Raw genomic sequence first — 20,078 nt, 5'->3', positions numbered from 1 at the left:
GCTTTTTTGATGCTGCCAAATATAAATTACTGAGTTATTTTTAATAATTTCATTTATATTCTAAATAAGATACAGTGAATTTAAGAGTCCTATCTTTCATTACACATATTATTTTACCTCAATTCATTCTTTGATAGTATTACTTTGCTATTTTATAATAGAATATAAAATATTACATCGATTGTGTACACCTATCGATTAATTTTTTAACTGATAGTGAAACAAAAACCGGCAATGGGTAGTATGTTTTCATTTATTGTTATGATGCCCAGATTTTGAAAAATGCCAGGATTTTTGACTTGTGGGCCAAATGAAGCATTAGTAGTTTCAGGTATTTAGATTTTTGTTCTTTAGACATCACTTTTTGTATGTTTGAATAATAAATTTTATCTATGTCGAGATATTTTCCCCGTGTATCCATATGTATTGAATGTTTCTTTTAAGTAATTGGAAAAAATAAGTTATATCTATATCAAGATATTTCTCCCATGTACTGTCATATATATTGTATGTTTCTTCCAAATAATTGAAGGAAATTATCAGTGTGACTAAATAAATTTGATTAAATAATTTCTGTATTCCGATCACTTGACATGTTTATTGTTTGGTTTGTTTATTAATTTACGAAATCATGGATATGACTTTCAAGCCAAAGGACAATTTTCAAAATTACTTTAAATATTATTTCGTTATTTCTACAAATTATATTTAAAAAAAATTTATTTTCTGCAATCAAACACATTCCGTAATTTGTGTATAAATCTGGAAACACCTTTGTGTTTAGATACTGAGTTAGTTGACTAAGTTACGTTAGACTTGGAAGTTGTTTGACACTTTAGTCAATCACTATCTTTTTTTTTCTATGTATATATAATTATATTTAGAGAAAAATAATGATTTGACCAAATTGAATAAATTCATTAATTAATCATTGCAATGACTTATTTTTTATTGTTCTTAGTATTAATTTTCCTGATTTAATGTAGAGACTAGATACCAGTATTTTCATCAAAATGATTGGAAAGTTGTGGCAACTTCCTATCAGGGGCACACGAGATACTTTTTATTTATGAATTGCGAAATTTTTTTTTACTTGTGTATTTCAGTATTTGTAAACTTTTATCATTAAACTTTTTTATTTATGATTGTCTATCTAGGATGCTGTTTGCAAAACCCAACCATTGTCCCTGGAGGCCGTGTCTTTGTTTGGCCATTTATTCAAAGAGCCCAAAAGTATGTTTTATTTCTTTTGAAACTGTTGTTTGCTTAGCAGTATTTTTATAAAATTACAAACATTATTCTCTTTGGGAAATTTTTGTTGCTTTATAAATAAAAAGATAAAAAACATTTCTTAATTAATGAACTTCTTAAAAATTTAAGTTTTGTAACATTTTATGTTAATGCTGTTTCATAATTAATATTACTTTTAATTCTTTGAGAATAAATCCTGAAGTTATGGATTGGATTTAAGCTGCATGCTTCCTAAAAGCTTTCTTTTCCCACAGTGTTTCATAGGAAAATAATGTCTAACATAGAATAATTTAATACATAGAATTCAAGAATAATTTAAAGTTTAACACTTGGAGGGTTAATTAGTTTTAATGAGAAATATTTAATAGCAATTTATATATTTCATTGTGTTCTGTAAGTTAAAATGCTATACTGTAATGTTCATTGTTTTGAAGAAGTACTCTCATTTTCTTATAAAATGGTTACATCTTGTACGTATGTATGTATGTGTGTGTAAAAAACTGTTTATTAAAATATAAACTTGCATATTTTACTTTTGATCGTCATATATTGAAATATTAAAGAAGAAGTTATTGAAATAAAATATTAATAAAATTTTTTACTCATTTTATTTGTTTTTTATCGAACACAATATTTATAATTTTGTAAAAATAGTTTCCTCTTAATGAATTCTATAATTAATATCTGAATAATGATACTTTAAAATGTGATTTGGAAAAAAAAAAAACACTTTAGGAAGTGCTAAAAAGTTTGTTATGAAAATAATAAAATTGTTGAAAAGTGTGATGAGCTCTCTGCGTTAACTTGTATTGCCATATTTTTTTCCCTTCCAGATTAACGTTAAATACCATGACTCTGTCTATCGAAAGTCCCAAAGTATACACACAGCAAGGAGTTCCAATATCAGTTACTGGAATAGCACAAGTATTTCTATTTTATTTATTTCTTCAAGTTGCAGTTATTATTAACTTTAGCTTATGTTAATATTGTATGCTTTTATGTAAAGTTTGCATAGCTTTTAATTATGTATATGTGTATAATAATTATAATCTAATTTTTTACTATACAAAACTTTTGTATTATGAATTTGAGTTGGTAAAAACCCACTTTTGTTACATACTTGTTGTTTCTTTAATTATTAAATTTACTAATGAATGCAGCAGATCAATTTGATGAAATCTGAGGATATTGATCCATGTTAATGGTAGATAATACTCATAATTATGAATTAATAACAAATTTAAAAGTAAAATTAATTTAAAGGATTAATTATGAGTGTAATACTTCTTTATTTTTATTTTCTTTTGAAAATAAAATATGAAAACTTTTGAATAGAAAGTATAGCTTTAGAAAAATCTACTTTTCTTCTCCTATATATTAGCATTGAATGTAAAGAGACTAATATGTTGTTTTTTACAATATCTTTGTTTAATATTGCATTTTAAGTGGAATTACAGTCTACTCTTTTTAGTTAGATCTACATCTACCCTTCCTTTATAATAAATGATGTATTAAGCCCTGTTTGCCATACCATTGACACAATGCTATGTTGATGTCGGTTAGAATGTCCACACTGTTCATTCCACGACTTTTGTCATTAAGATTTAGAAAAAGTTTCAAATGAATTATTTAAACCATTATTTCCTTTGATATTACCACACGGAAAATGTAAAACACTTTGAATCCCTTTTGAATGAAGTGTAACATGATCCCCTATATTCCTATCTTGAATATTAGGTTGATGCTATTTGTGCTTATTTGTAATCTGTGTAATTTTCTTTTCAAAGGATACAATAAATTTATCTAACGTAAATCTATCTTTTCTTGTTCGAAAATTATATTTATACTTTTTGTAAAACATCCGTCCCCTTGTGTGGTTAATTTTCAAGTTTAAACATGTGGTCTTCACAGTTATCTTGATTTGTGTTTTTTCTCCCCACACTAGCATATTATTTTTAATGCATTTTCACCAATGAAGTATTATTTTAAAGGGTTATTTTACAGATATAATGTAGAAGAAAAGTTGCATTGTTAAAATTTTTTCTGTTATTTGCCAAATTTCTACTAAGGAAAGCATTAGGTACTATGTTTGAATTGGTTAAGTCTTTTTTTAACTTTGTGTTGATACTAAAGGTATTTTTGTGCACTAATGATACAACGACTTTTCAATCTAACATCTGTTTTCCCCAGGACCACAAATGTCCTTATTTTGCGTGCTGACTGTAATACATATATTTCTTTAGCTACATTCATCAACAATAACTGTGTTTTTTTTACACACAGCAAGGAGTATACACACAAGGAGTATGAAGTAATTTTCATTTCAGAATGTAGCTTCTTTGTTTATGAGTTTCAAAATTGCTAATATTCTAAATTTTAGGTGCTGTGCTATAGAAAGATTTTAATTTGAACTTGACTTATAAATGTATTTTCATATTTATGTAATTATTTTTTATTTAAAAGAACTTCTCAAGTTCTAAAAAAGATATTGCTAAATTAACAACATTATAATGTTTCTGTGTATTGATTGAGGAGCGACACAACTGAAATAAGTTGAATATTGAGGAGAGTAAGTTAAATATTATTTCTCAAAAAAGCAGAAGCTGTTAAGGGGGAAAAATAAAATGAAAGCCAATATGATCTTTTTTTCTTCAGTCAGTCAGTCAAAGATTAATTTCTTATTCTATATAAGTTTGTCATTTAGCATACTTTCACTTAAACCGTACATTTTCAATGGTCATTGCCTCTATTGTTGTATGGACTACTTCTATGCTTTATAGTGCTGTTATGTAATAGCAATTATATAAAACAATTATATAATACAGTTGATATTGTTAATTTTTTATCTATTTTTTATGCAAGTAATGGGATAACATTCCACAATTGAAACTAAAATGCATGCAAACTTTTGAAGCATTCTTAAACTATCCTGATTGCAATGGTGTTTTTACTTATGATTCATTCACATCTGCTGATATTTTATGGTAGCATTGTGGTCAGTGCTTGTTGGGAGCACTATACAAATCAATTAACCATAGCTGATATTAAAATATGTTGTCAAAAGTGGCATTCAAATTTTTCATCTATAGCTAAGTTTTGAAACTGTGTCACAAATGGCAATTATGGACACTATTGAAGTGAGCAATTTGTCTTCATTTTTAAATTTTAACTATTTTATATTGAAATTAACACAGTAATAGATACCTGTGGTGCACATTTACAAAAAAATGTTTGAGCAAAAAATATATTCTAATAGTTGATTGTCACTCTGTTTAAGTTCTGCAAAATGCATAAAAAACAAGGCTTTTCAATACAGTCTGGTTTCAGTAATAAGTAAACTTCAATGCTTCGTCTGACTGTCTTTTATTCAGGGCTCCAACTTTATATCTTTGTATGTTGAGTGAACTAAAATTACATTTACAACTTTGAGGCTCAACGACATTTAATGTAAATAAAATTTTGTTGATTTGCATGTCTCAGCTGTAGATTTTCAGAAGTGATACCGATCACTATAGTAGCTTTTAAATTAAAAATACAAATTAAAATGTTTTGTATAAAGTTGTGAAAGAATGAAACATGAACATATGGGGAGAAATTTTTTTAATGCATATTTTTTCTTTTTTGTTTGCAAGCTAAAGTTCTTTGTTCATTAGGTTACATGAACCTCTCATTTATGGAAGTCATAAGAAACAGTTATTTAGAAATTATATTGTGTTAAAAAAAATTCCACTTTATTTAGAGAAAAACATGTAAAGTGGTTAAACTATGATATTTTATTCATTTTTTGGGGTTAATCTGCAAATAAATTGGAAAGATAGTTATGGTCCACTTTGTGTTTTCAATTTTTATTCAAGCCCTAGTATGCAAATTTATTTATTAAAAAAAAGATTGAAACCACTGAGGTATTAAAATGATTACTATGATTTTCTTTGTATGATTTCATTTATTTTATTTTTAATTATGTATCTGTTAATGATTTTGTTTTAAGCTTAAAACTCGAAAAAGCACCCTGTACAATTGGTGCTATTGGCATATTTAGTTATTTATTATTTTATGTTTATTTTGTTTTCTTTAATTAAAATTTTATTTTTATTTCATTGAAATCTGTATATTTATTACAGATTGAGTTTCACTTTTGTTTAGACATTTGTTTGCAACGAAATTCAGATGTAATGTGAGTAAATACTTTTGTCATTCTATCTTTAATGAAGTGATTCAAAACAGTATTGGTTGTTTTTTGAAAAGCCAATTTAACACATTGTTTTTCTACTAAATTATTCAATACTTCTATTTAAATTCAGGTCAAAATTCAAGGACAGAATATGGAAATGCTCAGAGCTGCATGTGAGCAGTTTTTGGGTAAAACCAGTAAACAGATTATGGACATAGCTAAAGAAACATTAGAAGGTCATCAACGTGCAATTATGTGTACTATGTCTGTTGAGGTAATTGTGGCTGCTTAGTTTTGATTTTACATGCTTGTCGTTTGCTCATTTCAAATGTATGCTTTGTTTTTAATACTGTGGAACCCAACTATAATGAATTCGGGATATAGTTAACGCTCGGTCATAGTGATCTGTTTTAGTGGTCTTTTCTGAGCTCCCATTCAACAAACATTATTTTATACACTTATAGTAGACAGCTAAAAATTTTTAGTTTCTTAACAGTAAACTCTAATTTGATTTGCTCAGTTTTTTTTTCATATTTAAAACTTAAAATTTGCAGAGTTGTGATTTGCAAACGATGATATTTCTTTATATTACGTCAACTCTTACTCTTGCATGCTCTTCACTGTAAAATTAGAGTGCATCAGATCAGATTAGGCATCAGATTCCTCATCATGCCCCTTCCTAGTGCTGAGGAAAGACAAGACATTTTGATAAATTTTATTTTGGAAGTGAAATCACCATTAAGGGTTCTGATTTTTTTTCCCTGGGGAAAGTGAGAACTAGAAAATACTGGACTCTTTACTGTTTTTTGATACAAAAATTAGTAAATTCTACTTAAAATCCAATTATACTTTATTGCAAAGTGCTAATTTATTCCATAGAATTGAAAAAAAAATTATTATTTTTCTTTTTAATATTTAATATATTTACTCAGTTACTGATTCATAAGCGAATTATGTTCTATTGTGATCTCTATTTCCAACAATACTATTGTCAAATTCTGAAAAATAATTTTTCAAATAATTTGTTATATAGTGAATTACTGTTTATAGTGAACTTACTACTGTTTCTGCAGACAGTTCACTATAACGTTGTTCAATTGTTATACAAATTATACAATTGGCAAATTGAATCTGTTTCGTTTCTATTGCTTATTTCCATAACAATTAGACAATTATTTTTGTTGAATTACGGGATGAAGTATAATTACTCAAATTTATGAATAAGTTTATACTTATAGGTAGTAGTTTTTTTCTTTGAGTTTCTATTCAGTTAGGGTTTGGTTTACAGTAGATTTCACATTATTTTTTGAATTTTTAGATTTCGAATAATACTGCTATTTTGTTAAGAATTTGTTAATACGATTAAGCACAAGATATTTTTTCATCTAGTGTTTTGTTCATTTCATTAGGAATGTAGATAAAAGTTTATTGCATTTTATTTTAATCTAAGCATTCTTTCATATTCTGTTTTTTTAATAATGGGATTTTTTGATGTTTTATATAAATTTGAATGAGTTTCTTTTCTATTTATATTAGGCTATTGCAAGATGTTTTAAGTGTGATATAGTTAGTCAATAAATTTTTCAATATCTTAAACTTATGCCTACTATCTATTTTTGTTTTATCAATAAAATTGTAAATATTGACTTGCACCTTTTAGGAAATATATAAAGATCGTAAAAAGTTTTCAAAACAAGTATTTGAAGTTGCTTCTTCAGATTTAATCAACATGGGTATAACAGTTGTTTCATACACTATCAAAGATATCAGTGATGATCAGGTGTGTATGAATAAAATTAAGAAAGAAAAAAAGAATTAGTGTATTGAATATTGTAAATTGAATTTTTTTTTTACTTTTCATTAATGCAAAAGTATATTCATTATTAATTTTATTTTTTTATTAATTAATAATTTTAGGGTTATTTAAAATCTCTCGGAATGTCTCGAACTGCACAAGTAAAACGTGATGCTCGCATTGGAGAGGCTGAGGCTCGGCGTGACTCTCAAATTAAGGTAATTGCATAATTATAGTAATACATAATTAAGGTAATAAGGTGGTAATAATACAGCCATTTTTTATTAACAAAATGAAATTTTTTGGTGAAATAGTGTTTTTTAATGCATGTTTTTTAAAATAACTAAAATTTTCCACTGTCACACTGGTGTCAAGAGGTCTTCTCTATATAATTAGGAGGACATGCCAATTATTCATTGAAAAATAAAGTAATACTGCAATGACCCATGTAGGCCAAAAGATTATGGATATTAATGTTCTAAAATTTTATGATGGCTTGATAAGGGCAATGTGATCAGCGTTGCGCACAAACTATCGTTATTTCTTAGACATAACATAGTACATATAGTTTTGTAGTTATGCAAAGTGACAAAAAATGTTTTTTTCCTTGAAAAATTATTATTGATATTTTTTCTGTATTCCTTGACCAATCTTGCATTTGAAAATAGTTATTTTTCTTCGCTTTTAAAAGTTGTACAGTGAAGGACTAACTACTGAGTCATTACGGCGGCTTTAAATATTCATATATTTAGTAATTTAATTGAACCTATATAAAATGAAATTGAGTAATAATGTATTACACACAAGAAATTTTGTAATTTCTAAAATATTTTTACGGTAAGTTTGTTTCTAATTGCTTTAACTTGGTATTTAAAAAATTTTTCTACTTATCGAAATGAATATTGTATAAGTAATGTTCTGTTAAAATTATATAATCTTATATCTTTTATTCTTTTTCAATGTTAAGCTAGATAGATTTCTTAATTACTTTCCAAGTCTATATTAATTGTTTTAGGAAACAAATTTTTTATAGGAAAAATTGGGAAAGTTTTGGAATGATAATGTCAGATCGTGATTTACAGCTGTATAATTACAGTAAAACCTCGTTAAATCGTCACTCAAGGGACCGAACATTTTCGACGACTTAAGCGGAGTGACGACTTAAGTGGAGTTAGAAATTTCTTTAAAAAAACAAAAAAAAAATTGAAATTTTTTAATGGACTGCAGTAGGATTCGTTGAGAAAAATTAGATTTTTAGAATGTAATACACATGCAAATAAATGTGTAGAAAGGAATACAAATACTTTTGTATAGTTACCACTTTTTATTTTTATTTCTGAGCATTAAAATAGCTTAACATAGTGGATTGATGCAGGAATTGTTGATTGCTGTTAACCTTCTTTTCCAATATCATCAGCGCCTTGAAATCTTCCTCTGTTGTGCCTTCAATTGATGTTAAATATCGTCTAATTTTCTCTAAGGCTTCTAATGTTTCAGTCTTGCTGGGCGGAATTCCACACGAATTCTCATCATCACTATCCTCGCTGGAACTGTGTTGTTTTTCATCTAAAAATTCTGAAGTTAAATCTTTTACAGTCGCTTGTGAACAAATAGCGATGTCATTGTCAATATCGACAAATGCATTTACGTCATTGGCACTGCAACCTTTTTCATTAACAACTTGCAGCAAATTTTCTAAGGGCTCGGGGTCGACTTCTTCACAGAGGATATCTTCGGATTCTGCGTTGGCTACAAATCCCGCGTGTCTGAAGCAATTAAAAACAGTTTGCGTAGAAACTGAGCTCCAACTTCTATGCACATAATTGATCGCGTCTAAAACGGAAACTTCAAACTTTTCATTTTTATCCAATGCTTTTATCAGGTCTTTTACTAGCATTTTTTTATACTTTCTTTTGAAGTCCCGAATTATCCCTTGATCTAATGGCTGAAGAAGTGCAGTAACATTTGGAGGAAGGAAAACGATTTCAATAGCTTTTAAGCTTTCGGGCTGACTATGGGCTGTGCAATTATCGACAATAAGAGCAACTTTTCTCTTTTGGCGCGAAAACTGGGAATCCAATTTACGGATATGCCGTTCCCAAATCGTTGTAGTCATCCATGCATTTGAATTTGCTTCATATTCAACTGGCAGAGATTTAACGTTTTTAAAACAGCGTGGCCTTTTGCTCTTGCCTATCACTAGTGGTTTAAGCTTTTCATTTCCATTCATATTCACTCCCAGCAAAAGTGTTAGACGTTGCTTGCTGGCTTTTCCAGTGGTGCATTTTTCGCCCTTAAACGATAGAGTTTTATCAGGTAAAAGACGATAAAATAAGCCCGTTTCATCTAGATTAAAAACATTCGAGGAATCAAACCTGGATAAAATGTCCTTGAGAACACTATTCCTCCAATTTTCTACAGCATCACCATCAACAGCTGCGGCTTCCCCACAAATCGTTTTAAAAGAAAGACTATTTCTGTCCTTGAAACGCTCAAGCCAACCATTGCTGCAATGGAAATCTTCTATGTTCAACTCCTTAGTAATTTCCATCGCTTTTTCTTTAAGAATGACAGAAGAAATAGGCACATTTTGCGATCTTGCATGCTTTAACCATCGAACTAAAATCTCCTCGATCTCGTCAAACTTTGATTTCCTCATTCTCTTTCTATTGTCTTTGCAGTCTGCTTCTTCAATGGTTTGCTTTGATGATAGAATATCACTTAAGGTAGTTCTCGGAATATTGTGTTCTTTTGCAAAAGCTGTTTTCGAAACATTTGACTTTTCAAAAAGTGCAATTAAGTCCTTTTTTTCTTTAAGAGATAGCGAGGTAAGTTTTCGTTTTCCCGGCATTTTGAAACGTAATCAAATCACAATTTTGTAAGAAAATAAAATGGCCCTTATAGCGGGGCTTACTCGCTATGAAATGAAGTCCTACTGAAGTACGTACAATAAAGAAAAACGTCTACACTCGACTGAGTCGGAGCAAGAAGTGAGAACTTTGAACGATTGGCGTGCAAAATTCCAAGAATCCAAATCCCCTAAAAGGAAAGGAATGCTCACAGCTGTAGAGCGAACTTCGTGGGTGGTCAGAAATTCCCCGAGATACTTGAAGTGAAAGGGGCGGGTTTGAAAAGATAACAGTACGAAAAAAGATAACAGTATACAAAAATGCGAAAAAAGATAGGTTTGCCATTTTTTGGGGTGACGAGTTATCCGGAGTAGAGTTAAATTCGATGACGGGTAAAAGAGGGTTATTTTACATTATTGTCTATGAGGCTTAGTCGGGACCACAGGAAAATGACGACTTAAGCGGAGTGACGACTTATCAGGGTGACGACTTAATGAGGTTTTACTGTATTTGAAATATTTATTTATCTTAAAAATAAATAAATGAAATAAAAATATTAGTCACTTTGATTTAGAAGTGTCTACATAATGATATGTAATTTTTATGTTTTATAAGTTGTAACGAATTTTTGCCATAATGCCTCATTTCTTGGTATGACTTGCATTTGCAATTTTGTGTTTCTGTTTACTTTGTGCCAACCCGGTGGCCGAGCGGTTAGCATTCCTGACTGCGAAGCCAGTGGGTGTGGGTTCGAATCCCAGCATGGACGTTTCACTCAATGTGTTGTCCTCTGTTGTATGTGATGTGTGAATGTGGCCCACCCTATGAACGGGTACCCGATGCAGTGTGGAGTGTGTAATGTTGCTCGCTTCTGTGACTTAGGTTCATAGGTGTCCACTGGGTAACGTTAAATGAGCTACACTTCCAGCATCTACCAAGGTAAAGAATGAAAGTTCATTGGAGAAAATTTTTTTTTCTTTGTATACTATAAATTCTTGGAATATTTAAAAATCTTTACAGTCACTATTATATGTTCTGTTCTTGTCTTAAATGAAAAATTGTATTATGGCTATTTTATAGGAAGCATTAGCAGAGGAAGAACGGATGGCTGCTCGTTATGTAAATGATACTGAAATCGCCAAAGCACAAAGAGATTTTGAACTTAAAAAAGCTGCTTACGATATGGAAGTGAACACAAAAGTAAGCAACATTTTTATTCTCTCTTAAAGAAATAGGACTCTTTTTTTTCTTTTTTTAAAGGGTTTCAATGATTTTATGATATATAATTTTACAAACTACAATGCCCTTTTCTTTAAAATTTGTATTTATTAATTTACAATTTAAGTTATCATAATTTCTCATTTTTTTTGCAGACCTTAATGTTAAAATTTTAATTTGAATATTTTTTGATAAGTACTAATAAATGGTAAATCATTTTTATTGAAAAAGAAGTAAGAAAAAAAAAGAGACATAGCTCTGTCTGATTATCTATAATTGTTTTCTCCGTACCAAATGCATCTGTTTAGTTCATTCCAGATAAAGCCTTGATAAGTTCCCTTGAAAGTTTTCTTTCTATTGGTAGACATGAGTCTTATGACCTTAAGGAGATCACTTGATCTTCTTTCTATTTAATATCCCTTTTTTTCCTGGCAAACTAAGTTTATATAACAATATTTTTTTGTTGTTGTTGCTATGTTTGGTTTTCCTAGGCATGAAATTTCAGTTCTAAACTACTAGCCCGACTAAACTTTTTACTTGCTACTATTTTCACAAAAAATATAAACAGTTTTCAAAATATTAAGAGATGTAGTATAAAGAATTTTTCAGTGGTACAAAAATGTAAAAAAATAAAAAACTGAATCACATTCGATTCTAAAAAACATTGATATTAGTTTTGTTTCAGTGGTTTCAATGTTATCCATTTATAAGTAAAAGTCATCAAAATACTAGGAATATCAAGAAATTAAGATATCAGAAATGTCCCATATTTTTAACACTACAAATTTGTATACCACTGCCTTTTTACAATACCATATGTCCATTTCAGGCTTAGCATCAAACTCTGTTAGAGTAGGTTGACTTTTAAATATTCTGAACAACTCATCAAGTGTCTCTGTCTGTAAAAAGTTTCTGTAAGCCGTCTTTGGTCTATTGTGACAGTTGAAGCCGCTCTCACAAGAATCTGTGACCACTGGAAGAATAGCTCAAAAATGTTATAATCTAGAGATTATTCAAGAATTTTGCATCAGAGGAATTAATTAGAAATAATTAGAGATTATTCTAGAATTAAATTAAAAGAGTCTAATTTGTTGTTTATGTTTGTGTTAACTTGTAAATTGTGGTTTTATTATACTCCAAATGTTGTCTTCAATTTAATTCATGTTCATTTAAAAAATATATATATATTTGTTTTACAAAATACTTATTTACTTTAATGTGTTTGCATAGCTTTTTTTTCATCAGCTTATGATCTTGTTAGCAAAAATTGTTTTCAGAAATTATTATTTAAATTTTTTTACATATGTATATATTTTTTTTTTATCAAATTGAGCTGTAAGAACTTATAATTGTAGTAATCATTGAATGTTTCAAAATTTATGGTTTGGGAAATATAATAATCACCCTTTGTAGAGGTTACCTGTCATTTGTTGCAAGTCAAGAAATATATTCTAAAATTACTACAATTAATATCTAAAAACAAACTAACTTTTAATTATGTTTACATATGCTATTATAGTTAATATAAAATTTTTGTGCTTCTATTCTATTTACTGTTTTTTTGGCAAGAAAAAAGTTGAGGAAAATCTTTTTAACGGAATAATCAAAATCATAACCTGGCAATATTTTTTAATTACAGAGAGCTGAGTCAGATTTGGCATTTAACTTGCAAGCTGCTAAAACTCGTCAAAAAATCAAGGAAGAGCAGATGCAGGTTAAAGTGATCGAAAGAGCTCAGGAAATACAAGTACAAGAGCAAGAAATATTGCGCAGGGAAAGAGAGCTGGAGGCTACAGTTAGACGACCTGCTGAGGCAGAAAAATATCGATTAGAAAAACTGGCCGAAGCTAATAGGTAAATATGTCAGAATGCTATGACCTTTACTTGTGTGTGATACAAATGATTTTTCAAATTTGGAAGGATTGCAGTTTAGCTGTTGCTTTCTTTTCCTCTTACAATCACTGAACGGTCCCACACACTTTAACCATAAGTTATCATATTTGTTTTGTTAAATATCTAGTTATGTTAAATATAAAAAAAAGTTTCCAGTAAGGAAAAAATTAAAAATTTTACTTCACTTTTAAATGGTCCCACAGTAAACTTATTATAAAACACGGTTCCAAGTAGATGATCAAAATCAAGCATTACTGCCACTGTGAGTGACAAGATGGGTGTTGTACTTACAATTTTTGGGCCGACAATATTCAGCAGAATATTTAAAATTTGAGTTTTATACCCTCACCAATGAACAAAATAAAAATGTTGCGTCTTCTTTGTTTGAAAACTTTTATCAATAATCCTATGAAACCAACCTAATTGTGAAAATAAAATAAATAATTGAAGATAATAATTTTTTTTACACAGGTGGTTGGTAAGAGAACTGTAAAATTTTTGGGAATAGAAGATCAAAATATTTTGATTGCACCTGGTGTACAGGATGTTACATCAATCATGCTGAAATTCATAACTTCTTGTATTATTTTTTAAGGAAACATTTTCAGCATTGTTAAATGTGTGTTACGGGCTGACTTAAGAAACTAGGTATGAAACCATTGAGGCACTATAAGAACATTATATAATTTACTTCTAAAAATAATCTATGAAAAAAAATAATTATGACAGCTCATTTGCTGAAATTTTTGTTTCTTTGCGAAATTAAGTTGAACATTTTCACCTCTTAATTAAAATTTTCTATCCCTTTAATTCGTCAATTTTGTTTTCCCCAATAATATAATTCCCAAAAGTAGAAAGGTTGTATTGTCAGGATTTTTTCTTTCTCACAACGTTTAGGAATCTCGCTCTCTTATTAAACCTCTCTAAAATTTTTTAAAAAACATTTTGTTAGACTGATCAAGTATTGAGTTTTCGCAGAAACTTTTTGTTATGTTTATTTTGAACTGAGGTAGATAGGCACTTTATTTACGTCGCACTACAACTGCACAATGGGCTATTGCGATGATCTGGGAAACATCTGTGAGGATGATCCGAAGACATGTTATCGCAAATTTGATCCATTGCAGAGGGGATGGCTCCCCTGCTCTGGTAGCTGAATGACCTGCGCATGAAGTCAAGCACATTGCGGGACATTTCTTAATTGAGAAAATGATGAAATAACTAATCAAGATAATTAAATTTCATTACTTTAAAAAGTTTTTTAATTGCATTATTTAATAAAATTTGTGAACAAATGGATAAATTTAATAAAATTAACTAGTTTTTAGCATAATTCTCATTTTCATTAGCATACTATAACATGTATTTGTAGATACATGGCATCATGTAAAAATTTTCTGAATGAAAATTTCTCAATTAGGAAAAATTTATCAAGCCCTGTTTCTAAAGTTAAGTTTCAAAGCCTCTGCTTGCTTTATTTTGTTACTCTATTGTCATTGCTTATTTTAATAACTGATATAAAGAATTTCTTTCTGATAAGCCATAATTATGTTATACTTATTACATTATTTCTATAGAAATCGAGTGATTATGGAAGCAGAAGCTGAGGCTGAAGCAATTAGAGTAAGTTTAAAATAAACATGTTTTTTTTTTTTAACAAAGTAGTAATTATTTTTATTTATTTTATTTTAAAATATGTCATTTTTGAAAATTTGTTCTTTTTTTTCTTTAATATTTGCATGAATGCAAATATTAGAGAAAATAAGGAACAAATAGCAATAACTATGTATTGCAATCTAATATTTGTATTATCTCATTTAAATGTAATAATTTGTTTTTATTGCCGCAATTGGGATTACTAATAATTTTTTTTCATGATAGCTAAGAGGAGAAGCTGAAGCCTTTGCAGTAGAAGCCAAAGCTAAAGCAGAAGCTGAACAAATGGCTAAAAAAGCTGATGCATTTAAAGAATACAGAGATGCTGCAATGGTAGATATGGTTCTGGACACACTGCCAAAGGTATTTTAAATTTTCTTTTTCCAATGACTATTTTTATTGCCTCTTCTTATGATGAATATTGAACTCTCTAAAAAATTATTTACCTTCCTTAATCAGATTGCTGCTGAAGTTGCTGCACCACTTACTCAATGCAATCGAGTAGTCATGGTGTCGGACGGGAAGGGTGATATGGGGGCTGGAAAATTGACGGGAGAAGTCCTAGATATTATAGCAAATGTTCCACATGTAGTTTCTAAACTGACTGGTGTAAACATAACTAATGTAAGTTTTATACCTTGACATTCTTTATTGTAACTTGCTTTTATTTACCTCCTACCTTTTTAGGTATTCAGAAAAAAAGACCATTAAAATTGTGGATATGCCCAGTTTACAGCAAACATATACCAAAAAAGTGCCGTGTAAATTTACAAAGCTTGTTTTTACAATTGTGATCTATAGGTGGGCCCGGTAGCAGAATTTATAGAATAAATCTGTAGCACTAACTTCATATATCCAAATTTGCCTGCAACTCCAATGCATCAGACAGCGATTATTATTGTAAAACTTCAGCTTAACCCAAGAGATATGTAGCAAAATTTGCAATGGTATTTAAAAATTATAAACAAAAACTTTATATCTTATAAACTTATTTAGAATAAACAATGATACTAAAAAAAAGTAGAGTGAATCCTTACATAGCATAAGTCTGTAATAAATTAACAGAAAAGAAAAGTTTACTTTTTTTTTCTCGTTGCAGTGTTCTCTCAACTAAGCTTTGTTATTCTGATTAAAAACAAGTTTATGTTTTAAAAAGGAGTCTCAGTAATTTTTCTCCTCTTTTTTAATAATCTGAGATGAAAAATAATCTGCTGATATTACGATAATCTGCAGCGACCGCTGCCGTGCTGGAAGGTTTCTGCTACCAAGTAGATGGATATAAAAGTTAAAATTATCTTAAAATGAAGGTAGTTATTTTAAATAAAATTTAAAAAATGTTTTAAAATTTGTAATAACTATAGGGGATTGCATTTAGGCCTTTTCCTTTTTTTTAAAAGTATAAATCACCACTTTTATAACATATTACCCTACTAAGTGAGGGATTGGTTACCTTGTCAATTTCAAAAGCTATTCTCGTTCGTTGAATAATAAACAGTTATATCCTTGGAATCAAAGATTCAAGATGTATAGTAATGTATTTTTCTTTTATTTACAAATTCCATTGTAAAAGTTTTTTTAAGTCACATGAATGTTGGTTAAAGTCAAATGAACCATAAATTGCTTCAATATCTATTTTTTAAAATAAATAAATTAAGTGAATTCTATTTGTTTTCAAATTACATTGATATTTATATTTACGTACATACATTGTTGTTTCGTAGATTTGAAAAAATATATTTTTTACTTCATTAAAATTGAAGCAACTAACTTTATTACTTTTTAGTTTTTTAGGATAGTAAGAGATATTTAAGTAATACATAAGTTTGAAAAAATAGTGCATATATAATAATTCCTATGAATGCATATATAAATAATTTGTTTAATTTATTGAAATAAAATATGTCATTCTATCTTTCATCTTTTAATTGAGAATAATTTAAATTAGAAATCTTAACCTAGGTGCTGCATTTTGTAAGATATCTCTCATCGACAATTTTCCTTGGCATAAATACAATACATTTTACTTTACTACTATGAAACTTCTCTATGTTTAAATATTTTAAAAAAAACAATTACTAAATTTGTAATTTTATTCCAGTCTTTGAAAGTCGCTCAAGCTGCCACATAGAATATTTATGAATCAAAGCTACAAAAGCACATTAAATGTATGTTAACACGATTGAACCAACAATTTGCTAAACCGAAATTATTATGTATTGTTTAATATTAATTTTTTAAGCATTTTTTATATGTTTATTATGCATGTCATGAAATAAAAATGTAAAGCACTTATTTATATTTAATGGTATTATTTCTCCCTATTATGTCCATTTATGTTTAAGATAATGTGTGACGATTTCTAAACATACATCTTAGTTCATATTTATTTACATAAATTAAATCTTTATAAATATTAATATCTATTTTCAAACTATTTGCTTGCATCCTTTTTGAACAGGATATTTTCAATGCTGAAATTTTATTACGTGAACACATATTTGTTTGCTAATTTAAAAATAAATTATTAGGATTATTTTAAATTTGTAAATGCATCATGAAACTAAAAATATATTGTTTAATAAATAAATTTTGTTATTTTTAATGAACGATAAGTGTTTTTCAGTAGTCTGCTAATAATGATAAATTTCTAGGAATAATATGAGTGTTTTAAGCACAATCGTTATAAAACTTTAATATCTTAATATTTTTACTAACTTAGTGTTACAAAGAAAAAAGAATTTCAAAATCAGAAATTCAAGACTGTCATAAAATTAGTGTGTATTTATAGGAAGATAAGGATTTATACTTGTTGCTTGTTCAAGTTTTAGGGAGGGTTTCAGAAGTACTTGTATAAATAAAACGTAAGGAATATTTTAATACATTCAGAAGTGATTGTGTATTAGTGATTGTTAAGATAATTAAAGTTTTCGATTGTAATTATTGATATCAAAATCTATAAATAAACAATTCTATAATTAATGTCCAAAAAAGAGCTTTTATAGTGTAGGTAAATATACACAGATGTTTATAAAATTTCTTGTAATAGTTAATATGTATTTACTGCTAAGTAACAGTTTTATACGTAGCAATTTTCTTCCTGATTAGAAATTGGACTTAAATTTATAAATATTTTGTTTATAACAAGTTTCTTACTCTATTTTAAAATTAAAATTGCTTGACTACACAGCAACAACAGCTATACACAGCAATATTTCATTTACAAAAGTATATATAATATTCAGTTAAAAACAACAACTTACATTTTAATAGAACTGTTTGCATTTTGTATGAAACAAAACTTTATTAGGCAAAGGTTTAATGTGTATACTTAATAAAAAGCAAGTTTTTAATTTATAGAAGCAATATTTTGTTCAAGAACTGAAAAAAAAAACCTTAAAGTTTCACTATGTAAAATAGTTAATTATTGATCAGGTCGGTTATATAGTCACAATATAATATCTTACTGGTGGTTAAGAAACAAAATTTATAATTATTCTAATTAATAAAAGTATTGATCTGTAAATATAGTTACATTTAAGAAAAAAAATTTTAACAAGAAATTTTTAAACAAAACTACTTTGCAATAACTAATACTTTAATTTTTATAAATTTAGGAAAATTTAACCATTCTGCAGTGCTTAATATTTAGTGTGTGTGTTTTAGTCTTCATTTAAAATCCATTGGAATAAAGATAAAAATTTTAGTTATTTTCACTTTTTTGTCATAAATTTTATTATATATTCTCAATATAAAATATGCATATCCATTTTTTGAGAAATTTTTCATTGACTATGAAATTTCGTGTGTGTTTTTCCTTCCATTGTCCTTTAATATTTGTTTAATATTCATTTTAGATTTGATGTCAATTTTCTTGTATGTTTCTTTGTGAAATAAAAAGAAAAACCTTTTTGTTGTTCCTTAATTTCGATCGTCTTAGCATATATGAAAATTGTACTGATTTATGTACTTGTTATTATTTTAACAAAATATTTAATTTTTATGGTTACATGTAGCTATTCAAGTAGATAAAAGAAAGCATCATTTCAATTATTTATGCAATATTTTAAACAATAAAGACTCTCTTAAAATGTAAGTAGTATAAATGCATTTACTAGTATAGAGTAACCAAAAGCTTGTATTTATTGTTCTTATTAAAAGCCATAAATTTGAGAGAGATAATCTTCAAACTGAGTGATCAAAGTGAACTGTCAGATTTTTTCCCCTGCTAAATTCTCGATTGTATTATGAGCCGTGATGTAGTGGAAATACATACACAGTTATGTTACAATTTTTCTACAAAACTTAATACTTATTATTACAGGGTCTATTAAAGTTTATAATTATTATCAAAGGGTGTACAAAATTTTTACATTTCTATGAGGCAGAACCAATATTTTAGGGAATGAAAAGAAACATAACTGCATATCTTTTTATGAAAAAAATTGATTTTAAACTTAAAATTTTCTAAAAATAAATTTTTAATGCAGCACGAGATCAATCTATGATTGTTGAACCTTACATTAAGTACATTGCCTTTACATAACTATTCTGCATTGCAGCAGTTTTCAATTTTTTTCAGTTGTGGAACCCTAAATATAATAGCTCCACTTTTAATGGAACCCTGACTTGATAAATAAAGACAATTGAAACATGTTGACCAAAGAAGGACTACTAATCATTTTGAAAATATTTAATTGGGAATAAAATTTTAATTTTTTCATCAATAATACTTTTAAATAGACTTTTTACCAGACAGTTGAATTAGCAGGGCTGGAGCAGCATCTTGTATAGTTCTGAATTAGTTTTTGGTGTTCGCAAATGCTGAATTTTAGTTTTCTTTAAGATGAAAATGCAAAAGAATTTTTATAAACATTGAGAATGTAAAATTTTAATTGAAAAATTTTTAAAAAAGTAATTTCTGAATTGAAAAGTTGGAGGAGAAATACAAATACAATTTCTAATTTCATATCCTTTTTATAATTTTTTAGATTAAACATACCATTTTTTTAATTATGTTTTTTTTTGACTGGCATTTTGTATAAATACTAAAAATAACCAAATGATAGGCTATTGATGGGATTTAAATATAATTACAGGTTTTAAAATTCAATAAATATAATAACATGCTCATGAAATATAATTACATGCTCAAAATCTCAGTTAAAAAAAAAAAAAAATTCCTAACTTTCAAAACCCTTGTGATTTTTTCACGAAACCCTAGGGATCCATGGGTTTCAATTTTGCA

The 20,078-nt window shown here is 28.0% G+C and overlaps 1 protein-coding gene across 2 annotated transcripts; it reads left to right on the top strand.

Moving 5' to 3' along the window:
- Nucleotides 1-184: 184 nt before the first annotated feature.
- LOC107444953 (flotillin-1) lies at nt 185-18,740 on the top strand. 2 transcript variants are annotated; one of them, XM_016059240.3, is made up of 13 exons: nt 213-331; nt 1,158-1,233; nt 2,085-2,175; nt 5,373-5,425; nt 5,553-5,696; nt 7,083-7,202; nt 7,340-7,435; nt 11,147-11,266; nt 12,924-13,138; nt 14,755-14,800; nt 15,059-15,196; nt 15,293-15,457; nt 16,932-18,740. In XM_016059240.3, the coding sequence occupies exons 5-13, from the start codon at nt 5,574-5,576 to the stop codon at nt 16,959-16,961; spliced, it is 1,053 nt and encodes a 350-aa protein (XP_015914726.1). In that variant the 5' UTR covers nt 213-331; nt 1,158-1,233; nt 2,085-2,175; nt 5,373-5,425; nt 5,553-5,573; the 3' UTR covers nt 16,962-18,740. The 2 variants fall into 2 exon arrangements, with proteins under 2 accessions (XP_015914725.1, XP_015914726.1); XM_016059239.3 differs by lacking the exon at nt 5,373-5,425 and having other exon boundaries at nt 185-331.
- Nucleotides 18,741-20,078: the final 1,338 nt, after the last annotated feature.

Source organism: Parasteatoda tepidariorum, chromosome 1 (assembly GCF_043381705.1).
Source record: "Parasteatoda tepidariorum isolate YZ-2023 chromosome 1, CAS_Ptep_4.0, whole genome shotgun sequence".
NCBI classification, from domain to species: Eukaryota; Metazoa; Arthropoda; class Arachnida; order Araneae; family Theridiidae; genus Parasteatoda; species Parasteatoda tepidariorum.
Note: the sequence above shows the minus strand (reverse complement) of the source record. Positions and strands in the feature narration are given on the sequence as shown.

Coding starts and splice junctions, on each gene's coding strand:
- LOC107444953 (XM_016059239.3), top strand. CDS start 283: ATGCCAGGATTTTTGACTTGTGGGCCAAATGAAGCATTAGTAGTTTCA. Junction 11,267..12,923: donor ATATGGAAGTGAACACAAAA/GTAAGCAACATT, acceptor TTTTAATTACAG/AGAGCTGAGTCAGATTTGGC. Junction 15,458..16,931: donor CTGGTGTAAACATAACTAAT/GTAAGTTTTATA, acceptor ATTTTATTCCAG/TCTTTGAAAGTCGCTCAAGC.